The sequence below is a fragment of the Mizuhopecten yessoensis genome, unplaced genomic scaffold (assembly GCF_002113885.1).
Source record: "Mizuhopecten yessoensis strain PY_sf001 unplaced genomic scaffold, ASM211388v2 scaffold7725, whole genome shotgun sequence".
Lineage (NCBI taxonomy): Eukaryota > Metazoa > Mollusca > Bivalvia > Pectinida > Pectinidae > Mizuhopecten > Mizuhopecten yessoensis.
In genome coordinates this window covers 137,816-149,053 of record NW_018407191.1, presented here as the reverse complement: position 1 = coordinate 149,053, position 11,238 = coordinate 137,816, and the positions used below count along the sequence as shown (strand labels likewise).

Here is an 11,238-nt window from a genome sequence, read left to right as displayed (position 1 = left end):
GTCGATTCTAGAAACATGAGTGTTTCCTTAATCTCGACACTGAAGCTGATTTTAATACATGAAACATGCTATTTATCTCTAGCTTAGAACTAATGATTACCTTCTCTTACAAAAATCTGTGAATATATAACAGTTTCAGCTGACAATACATAAAGTCTATTTCTTTAAAAACCGCCTACAAAGCAAACTACTAATCTACCCGGTGGCCGGCGGGCAGATCCGCTTGTACGATTATTGATTCTAATCAGAAATATACCTGATCGAAAGAAAGGCAGATATTGATGTTCGTCCTGTATACCCAACGTACTTATTTATAATGATTAATTCTGAGAGGAAGAGGTTCATGGATTATTCATTACCATGAAGACAAATTAAAGGTTTATTCCGTGTGTATGTACGCTCATGCGTTAGTAATTTGTATAATATATAAAACTTTTTGTTTGTGAGTATAAACTGTTTACAGATTTTTTTTGTGGCATAGCAAACCTCGATATCATGTTAATTTTCCCCGTCTTGTTTACTGCCAACATATTACAAGTCATGTACATATTTCTCACCCAATCGCCATTCCCTTTATAAGAGCGTAGCTCTCGGGTGCCGAAGGCCTCTCCTGATGTATTGGGTTTTGATTTTATATTATATATATATTATATTCACAACTTTGAGGCAGTTTAGTTGGTTGGGCATTCACACGAAAATATGGCGAGGAAATCATATTCGGCCCCGACAGGTTCGGACAATGATACCGAAGCAATTTGGCCCTTGTTACACGTGAAATTGGCTGGAACATCTGACGTTGCATGCTTTATGACGTCACAATTAAGTTGATTCCAACATGGGTCGAATTTACAAGACAGCCGCTCCGAATTTACCGCAAGGTTGCGCTCGTTCGGCCATCCAATCTTTCGACAGGAAAAGTTTCATAATTCTTCAAATAAGGAAGTGTGTTTCATAAACAAATGTAAATCGGCCGAACCTGCCCCGGTCTGGTCAACAGTCACGTGAGTCGCGTTAACCACCTGCGATACCTCATCAGCGAGAGTTCTGTGGCCCAGTCCAGCTACTGTTAAATCGAACACGAATTCAAAGAAAGCTTCAGTGGGACGAGATGGCCTCGGGAAACAGTTCATCCGGCTGGTCCAAACTCCCTGGGGAAATAGTTTTTTCCACTGCTGGGGACACGAGAGCAACCTATAAAAATCCTTTGCTTTCATTGTTACATTTTGGAAATATTTTTCTGAATACCTTCCATTCCTTATGTCATTCTTGGCAATATCCGCTTTTGGACTTGGCCCAAGAGGGGAATTATGGGTTCTGTCCCCTAGACCAAAACAAACCGAAGACGATAAAACTTCTGCTTACCGCCCTTTGATTGACGTTCAGTTGTAACTGGGAAGCGGGCAGTACTGATTAGGTTAGCCCCTTGTAAATGAATTATGGCCGGGCGGAGTGTCCGGTTCCTATGTCCAGGTTATGGCATTTCAGTAAGATAGCTCTTTAAAGTTCCCATTGAATTGCCTGATCGTCCATAGACACCTAAACTCGAAACGGGTGTGGCAAATTCCAATTAAATAATCTCATTATTAATTAATATACAACGAGCTGATCGTGTAATATATTTCAAATGTATTGGTATATGTTATCGATATCGATTTCGCTCAGAGATGAGGGTTAGATTAGTATAGTGATGACGGAAAAACATATTTACATATGTATGTACCTTCCTGTCACCATGTAAATCAATGTCAAGTTGGAGTGGAATAGGGCTTGTTGTAGCTCATATGACAATCTTTCGACAAGATATAAAGCTTGTCTTAGGATGAGTTTTTTTAACATGATTTTAATTTAGGCATTTGACTAAGCATTGTGCTTAAAATCTATAATTTATAAACACAAATGGGAAAAGTTATGAATTGATCAATGAATATGTGGGAAACTATTATGATGACACACTAGCAAATATAGTATGAACTACTTTTACTTTGTCCATGGCCTTTCAGAAATGCTACGCCCTAGATTGGAACGTCATCATCCACTTTTGACGTTATTCAGACGTCTCGACACGGCACGGCAAAATAAAAACGCTGTTCTTTCATGTAAATGTCGTTTAGAACAGTCAATGAAATCGATGAACAGTACGATTATTATACGATGTCAGAATATATCAATACATGTTAGGTATCTGACGTTTTCTAGAATCGCAATAGCTTTTGACAATATAGGTGTATTAGGAAACGCAAATTATGACAAAACCGGAAAATAAGACCGGAAACCACTGGATCAGGAGTGGCAAAGACAATTTAAGGTTCACTCGGCTCCACTGTTTTCTTATTTGATTTAAATATTTATATATATCTATCTTATGGGATGTCTACATAAGTTTAACGCTTTCCCACTATTATAATGCGTATATGGGGTGGTATAATGCACTAGTCTTTCACCAAGGCGACCGGTTCGATTCCCCGAACAGTCGTGAAAAGATACGGGGTCACCTGCCTGAACACGTGGGTTTTCTCCGAGTACTCCGGTTTCTTCCCACATTGAATGTTGAATGCCCCCGCGCGCTAACATCCTGGCCGGCAACAGAGATTATTATAAAATGAGATAGTTTGTCTCATAATTGTTGTAAAATGAATAAAGTTGATATTTTATATGATAATATGAATGTCCACATAAGAACGTTCATAACTACATATAACACAATCCTTGATAACGTGTAACTAAGGTCATAGCGTCTCCAAGGTCATCTCATAGACGTGGCTAAGTTGTCACATGTGCGTGCTATACAGGTAGATTTCTAAACGAGTAGCAGTAAGTTAATTTTCACTTTTTTGTAATTTTGAAGTGAGGCCTGGTGGTGAGTAGGACAACTACGGAAGACAACCCAGTCGGGAGGTCATTGCGTGTGCTCGTTGCTAAGAAAACATCGAACACATTTATGAAGTGTGAAATATAGATAAAGCAGCACCAGTGTTGCGATAAATGTCTATAAATAATTCAAACCAATACCTTTTACAACAACCGAAACGGCAAGAACAGCTACCAGAAACCATGTTACTCTGTCAACATTATATTGTAATCAGGGCTAGATATGTGCAGGTTTCAGCTTTGCCTGATTGTAAACTTGGAGAAAGAACCCAGTAATATCAATTAAAGCTGATTTTGTGCTAATGAGCATGTGACTGCAACGCCATCTGGTGGGACACGTCCGGCATTAGGTGAAGTGATGCTTGCACGCACGTGCATTTAGGGTTTTGTAATAATAATAAAAAACATATGCGCACTCTGTTTCGGACTGGCAACCTAGAAGTTAGAGTAAGTTGGGATCCCGGTTAATCCGGTGATATTTTGGTGACTATAGTAAGTACATATTTTGGGTTGGGGAATTTGGCTTGGTTTTATTTAGTTTAGCATCCTTTAAACAGCTAATGTCGTTCCCCCGTGTGTGTAGTGTGTGAGTTAGTGCTGAAACTGGTATGTTGGTGTATTTGCCGCCTTGCGACAGCGCGGATCTGATGCCGACTGTAGAGTGCTATCTCGCTGAAAAAGCATGCTGCAGGCACTCACCACGGCATTCCAACCGGTCACATTATACATACTAACAACGGGATAACTAGTTGTTCCGATTGCCTTGATTTCTAACAAGGTGTTTTCACGTAATCAGCGTTTCATTGTTACACGAATCAGCTCCCTGGTCAAACCTATTGGTTGTATACATAATGTATATCATCAATTTGTAATTAAATATTCCTTTCGAGTTATCGAGCTTGAACTGCTCCCTGGTCAAATCTAGTGATTGTATACTTATAATGTATATCATCAATTTGTAAATAAATATTCCATTAAAGAGTTATCGAACTTGAACTGCTCCCTGGCCAAACCTAGTGGTTGTATACATAATGTATATATCATCAATTTGTAAATAAATATTCCTTTAGAGTTATCGAACTTGAACTGCTCCCTGGCCAAACCTACATCATCAATTTGTAAATAAATATTCCGTGAGAGTTATCGAACTTGAGCTAAGAGATATCTTTAGAAGTTATTTGTCATACTATTATTCGACAAATAATGAAACGAATTTCGAAGAAGTAACATCTATACAGAATATCAAACAATAAACGAAGGAAATAACCGGAACAAAAGTCGATAATACGTGTTACACTTATACAGTAGTTATAAAGGTAAACCTCCGATACCTTTCGAGTGTGAAGAAGGTGTTTTATAAAGGAAACGGTTATTCGGAATTAATTATTCGAATCGTCGGCAATGAGTCACATGATACAACAACCTGTCACATGCAGGTAGTGCATAAGGATTTAAAAAAAAACACCGAAGAGACCTGCTTTAAGATCCCCGTACCCCTGACAAAAAGTGTTAAAATGCAGAGGAACATTATTTTACTGGTGTCTCTTACTAAATGAACTATATAATCAAAGGAAGTTCCCTAACCTAGTCGTACACCATGAAGTCAAGGGGAGGTAACTGTCTCTACGAAAACCTAGAGGATTTTTCTAGTGTTTTGCCTGTACTGGGAGAGGGATCCTACAGTAGGTTGGACTGTAGTGCTACAGATGTTTATGTTTTTCTTACCTGTAATCTCAAACGATCCTCTGCTCAAATCGTCACGTGATCCGAGTTGATCCTCCAATTCATGACGTCAGCTACTGGATGTCCTACGTCTGCCGACAAGTCATCATGTTTGGAATATAGACATTCAACCAGACATTGTATTTCCGCCCATGTACCTTCACTTTTTATCCAGCTGGATAATGAACGCAGTCAAAACAATCTTCAATATCATGTATTTCTAAGTCACTGTCCTTGAACTGTATGATTCTGTTTCTGCAGGAATAGAGCCACCATTGTCTTCTAGCTATAATGTTTATTTCTGATATAACATGATCAACGTGTGGTGAGTATTTCGTGAAATTATTTCACAAGTTCGTCGAGCTCTTCATGTTGTACTGGACGCGCATCGTTCAAGAGTAATGTCCCTTTGTTGTATAATCTTTTTAATAAGTTAATCATCGGTCGCTTTCATAAATATGTCACTTCAACTACAACATCAAGTCGTAACTCTACATGAAGATCGTATTCCTTTGATTTTTTTTTAAAGTATTACCTTTGCCCAACATATACATATTATACCCAGCTAATAAAAATGGACGGACGGAAGTTTGAATACAATCTGTGTTAAGACATATTTCAGTTTAGATTTTATGTTATTTTTGCTAACCAGACGTCGAAAACTTTGAGAGATACAATTAGAACGAAGAACTACAATCGAATGACCGATACAAACTACAGAAGAACAATGAGGTATCATCAAGCATTAATTGCTCTAATGTTTTCACAATTAATGATGACGCAGCAACACGTATTATTGTGTCACTGTTCTTTGCTAATACGTCACCTATTTTAGCGTAAAACATACTTAGTTGTACTGATTTGGATGATGTATTAGACATGACAAATACATTTTACTATGGTGCTAATTTACTACAGATCGCTATGGACTAGTGTGTAGGAATATCGTGTGACTATATATTCAAAATAAGACATATTTTTAACCATAGCTGAAATAATATATTTTTATTAATATTTGTTATTGTTTCAATTTCTTAACACTTAAATCATATTGGGGATTTTTTTCTATCTGCATGAAAAAGTGCCCTATTTGTTAAAAAATTGAATGTTCATTTACAAAATAAAGTAATATATGTTTTCATGTGCTTTTCTAAAGAGGGATGAAAACAGGTTACACACGTTTGTAAGAATCTTCCACGCTTGAGTGATTGCATGACATTTTTTTTTCATTTTAGTGTAATAAAGTGCACTAGATTCAGAATTCCTTCGTGTAGATAAAACTAATAATTGTATTTCAAACAGAGCAAATTTTTTAATTGTTTCCAGTGTTAACATAATGACTTGGAATAGATGACAATTTTTTAATACAAATCACGTGACAATATAAACTTGTGCGGGCTATGACGAAGTACTCCATTTTGTTTTATTTCTGTGTTGTAAAACATTACAATGTACAATGCGAGGCCTTGAAGTAGTACGTTTGGTATGAAATATGGAATAAACAAAACTAAAAAAGATCTATATAAATTATTTTGACAACGATGGTTTAGCAATTAATCATATTTTGACAAAGGTATTGTAACTATTAGTATAAGCATCATTAATGACGTCAGATGTGTATATGACGTCAGATGTGTATATGTGAGGAGTTTATATGACGTCAGATGTGTTTGTTTGACGAGTTTATAGAAAATATAAAATCATAAATAAGTTATCGGTTTACACTTATTGATACACATTTATACCAAATTATGTATTTATTTATTCATGATTTTTAATATTTCGGCGCTTTCTATGTTAATATTATGCTATTTCCAAATGCTTGTTTGATAATGTTTTTTGTTTGCTTTTTCAGGTTTTCAATAAATTAATATGAAATGAAAATGTAACCAATTCTACCACACAACACGAAACATTAAAGCTATCAACTAGCACAAACCGGAAATGACGTATGAAAATATATTAATTTTATGAATATTGCGAGCACTTTTTTTGTGTATTTCAAGTTGTTATTCGTCATCATTTTTATCTAAGATCCCCAATTTCTGCCCAACCCATTTACATTTGGCGATAATTTCATCCTGCATGAGCGAAAAACACATGGATAGAATCGCCATTCCGAACAGGACGTAAATGGCGCCAAGAACGAGCTGCGCCTGCGCTTGAGGATTGTCGAAATCCGTCCCCGGAACTACGTCACCGAAGCCAATGGTGCTGAGAGTTATAAAGCAGAAATACGCAGACTGGAGCCAGTCCCAGCTCTCCCAAAGGCCGAACAGGACGGCTCCGCCGAAGATGTACCCAGCAATGACTATCATTGTGACTGTAAGTGGAACTGTGATCTTTTTGTCGTCGAAATCGTCGTCTTCGTCATCGCTATCGTCGTCTAACACTGGGTCATTGCGTAAAGGCATCGGTCTGTGAGGCTCGTGCTGGGTCTTGTAGGACTTTACATCCATTGGTATGATTCGCACGGGTTTGACGTCATCTGGGCGGCCATTTGTCATACCCTTCATGCTTTCTGGTGTTTTCGGAGGTATCTTGCTGAATTCGTGTTTCATGGGTGGCGCCTTTGGGATGACCATGTTTCCGGTTTTGTCGCTTCGCCATGCTCCTTCTGGTTCCTGGGCAACAGGTTTGATCTGTACGACCTTTGTCTTGTCCTTCCGTCTGCAGCATCCGCAGCAGCAGATCTTGGCGTAGATGAATCGGAAGATGTCAGCCAGAACATCGCCGATGTTGGCCAGACACAATAACATGAGAGGGATACCCAATACAGCATAGGCGATACATACCAGTCGGCCCCAGAACGTCTTAGGCGCTATGTGTCCGTATCCTACAACACAACAAAATAGCGTCAACAAGTCATTCTTGCAAGTCATCTGCATTTTCATAAAAAGTGTTGAAGTGACTTGTATTTTCTGAATACGTTTTCTTAACAAGGTAGGTAAAAGAGATAAATATCAAATAGTTTTGTCAGGAAGGAATTGTAATTGAAACAAGACATAGACGAATTGCACTCATGCATTGATTTATAACGACAAGTGACAGTCTTGTTTCATAAATGTTGTGAAAAGTTTCGCAAAAGCTGACGTCCCATGTAGATAGTGTCCAGCTTGAATGGACCATCCGGGCACTTTATTGCATTGTGTCACAATATCCAGGAGTATGAGATCACATCCGGTCCTGTGATTCTAAAAAGGGGGCTAACGAAGGTTGTCGAGAGATAAACGCAAAACTGAAAAAGATAAATTTGATAAGAGATGAGAGGACTGGTAAGACTCCCATCGTTGTCTGTTTATTGTCTAGTTTCTCCTTAACAACAGTGGCCTGTCCAAAGAATTGTGCTGAAGTTCTATCGAAACTTCATGTGAAAAATTTTTGAAGTAACTAACATCTTCGGTGGATGTTTGTGAAAAATAGGCAAGGTAGAATCGGGTTGGGTGGGATGTGCGGGGCAATGAGTGTTATGGGAAGCGGTTGTCCAAGGGGCCCAGACTTTTCACCTCAGAGACAAACGAAACAGCATAGCCAGAAATGTCCAATTTATTTCTATAAATATTCATTAGTGAACTAAACAAAAGTGAAATCAAATTAGAAAACCCGACAAGAAAGTATCGTTTATTCCTGAAAAGCTACGTGACATGTTAAATTTGTTCTCCTGCAAGCATTAAGTTACGGTCCATAGAAATTGTTGTACGAAGAAAGATAACTCTTACAAGAACAAAATTGGGTGAATATTAATTTGCGTTCCATTTAATTATTTTAATTTCCATTTAATATAAATCACGATACGAACATTGTTAAAACCGTTGAAAGAGTCACCTAATTATTATAACGAGTCAATGATTTATTATGGCTAGTCACCAAATTATTAGTACTAAATTATCATAACGCGAGGCTCTCAAATTATTGCATCGAATCACCAAATTATTGTACAGTTTTATGAATCACCAAATTATTTGAAAAGTAACCAAATTATTTTAACGGGTAACAAATTTATGATATCTAGTCATCAAATTGTGAAAACGAGTCACCACAATATTGGGACATGTCACCAATTTATAGTGGTAGACCCGATATAGTATATTCCTTGACTAAACAGATAATGATTAAGTTAATTATCTCCTAACATGACCTTTTAGATAGTTTGTTCCAAGATCGATATACATGTATCGTAAAAAATGAAAGTACTAATTTCAAAAGGAAAATTCAAACCTAAATGTTGCCATCAATAATTTGTAGCACTGTATCAAAAATAAAAGATGGTCACCATGTAAAGGGAAGTAACTCTAAGGCAGAAAAAACTCCTTTAATTTAATCTCTACCCAGAGTTGTCGCTCCTTGCACTCAGTGTCCAAACTTTTGGTAGAAATTGCCTCACTTTGTTTGCTTCAATATGCGTTGTTTTCTATATATAAAAGGAAGTACTCCATGCCCGAAATATATAGCTATACAGAGCTAATTTTAAAGGGAAAATGCGAAATTAGATATGAGACCAAATGTATACAAAAATATGATATCGAAGTATTTCATTACTTGTGGTAGAAGCCTTATGTTGACACTGCCTGACGATTATTTATTTTTAGTTACAGAATGGCCTCGTCAACAATGAAAAGGCATACATGGTACCATTTAACTAACTAAACTGGCGCCAAATACTGCTTACACACACACAAAAATGATCGATACATTTAAAAGACAAATCAATACTCAAACACAAACAACCAACGAAAAAAATGTCATTAACATTTCAAAGCAAAGCATTTAAAAAGAATAGTCAATATTGATTCCTAAACATCTTTTGTAATTTTCGTGCAGTTTGATAAAGAAAGTGTCAAATATGAAAATAACGTTATATAGATTATATGGTAAGAAAAACTGTCTATATGTATAGCACATTTATTTGGGTAGGAGGTAATTTGTGTGCGAAGCCATGACTATTCTATTGGTTGGGTACTTCGAATGTAGACATTTTTAAAAGTTCCCGCAGCATAGAAGGATGAAAATATGACGAATTCGGGGTGTAGGAATTTATAACAAGTAACGTGTTTGTTTCTCTAGCGGGTCCTGTTTTTAACACTTAAAAAGTGTTCATTAAAATAAAATTTCTATTTATGATTTTTATTTTTATAATCATTTTCTATTTTTTCTCAAATCTACACGTTCAAGTAAGTAAAATATTTAATATTTGTTAACTACATATAATACATGAGCGTGTGGAAACAGGAAGCTTGTACTTGTGCAAATATTTTTTAAACTTTCGTCACTATAGTTTTGATATTGACGGTTTGACGTCCACTATTATACGGTCTTTCAGGGAAGCCGTGTCCTTGGATTTATTTAGGCCGGCGTCATGCTAAATATGCCCGCTGCCGAGTATGTAAGGCTGACGACAGGTTGTACCAAAATAGAAAAAAATAACTAACCAATCGTTTTCAAGGAAATTATCATGTGATGTTGTATGTGTAATAGAATTAATTTTCTTAAATGTGCATATATCTTCTCCCAACTTTCAACAGAGGACTGGACGGTACCTACAAGGTCAGTGGTCATACCCAAATGGTCAGTTATCATTCCAAGTGGCAGTCGCCATTTCAAGGCAACATACACAGCGACATTTGTTGCGTATTGTTGGAGTTGTTTCCCTTTGAATGGTTAACCAGACCAGTTGGCCTCTGACCAAACAACAGACAAATGGAGTTTTAGCTCGTTATTGAACGAACTTTAATTTATTTTGTGTGAATGAAGCATGATATTTTCCTCTTTATCTAGTTTGTGTGAAATTTATTTTCGCAAGGGTTTGGTATGCTGAAGGCCCCCTCAAGTTGACAGTAATTTCAGAGCATATGGTTCAAAGGGTGGTTGTTGATGCCGATATATTTTCCAAGCTCATAAATGACTCAGTGGCGTAGCATACATGTATGTTTGCATGCTCAATCATACACTAAAATTTTCAAGATTGTTTTTTTAATCACGTAATTTTATTAATTTCATAAACAGGAAAGAATTAAGATAAAAATCTTCTTCTTATAATATGTCTGTATTAAAGTACAAACTTTAATGTTATTCATAGAAAAAGTCGGGTCTTACTTGATAATAATCAGACTAAACTAAGTTCCTAAAAATACGGGAGATTGATTTTAGGACTAGTAGAATTTTGTCAAGCTATCGGCCAATACCCTCCCCCTCCTCCGACGCTGCGCGCCTCGTCCGACCTTCTGTAAGCATATACTCCGAAAAATGATTTGCTACGCCACTGAATGTATCTTGTGTAGCCCAGATCTCGAGTAAAGTTAAAGAACATTTTTAAATGTTTTCGTTTGTTCGAACATGGAGTAAAATGCATTGCGGTTTGAGGCCCCTTGAACTGTTCCCCGGCGTGAGGAGTAGGAATCAATTTTAAAACCGCGTGTAAAGCGTACATGTAATAATATACATATAGAACTATATTCTATTCTGTAGTACATAAGTAAAATTAAAAGTAAGTTATCCGTATGTCGGTTTAACATTAAACGATGGAATTAGATAAGAGCTTTCTAAGTCCACATTCAGGCTCTGCGGGAGGAATGAGTGACTTTAGACTTACATCATAAGATTTACACGTAATTAAAATAAACAACAGCAATTGATGACGTCATAAAAACA

The 11,238-nt window shown here is 36.8% G+C and overlaps 2 protein-coding genes across 2 annotated transcripts in view; both read right to left on the bottom strand.

The window, feature by feature from the left end:
• The window catches only part of LOC110454240 (TWiK family of potassium channels protein 7-like), a 17,026-nt gene extending 11,785 nt beyond the window's left edge, over positions 1-5,241 (bottom strand). Inside the window, exon 1 of the mRNA XM_021503655.1 lies at positions 4,594-5,241. The gene's annotated coding sequence lies outside the window, so the exon portion shown is untranslated. The remainder of the gene's footprint in view (positions 1-4,593) is intronic.
• A 1,164-nt stretch (positions 5,242-6,405) lies between these two features.
• The window catches only part of LOC110454265 (TWiK family of potassium channels protein 18-like), a 41,293-nt gene continuing 36,460 nt past the window's right edge, over positions 6,406-11,238 (bottom strand). Inside the window, exon 3 of the mRNA XM_021503691.1 lies at positions 6,406-7,426. Coding sequence (XP_021359366.1) covers positions 6,600-7,426 — 827 coding nt within the window. The 3' untranslated portion in view covers positions 6,406-6,599. The remainder of the gene's footprint in view (positions 7,427-11,238) is intronic.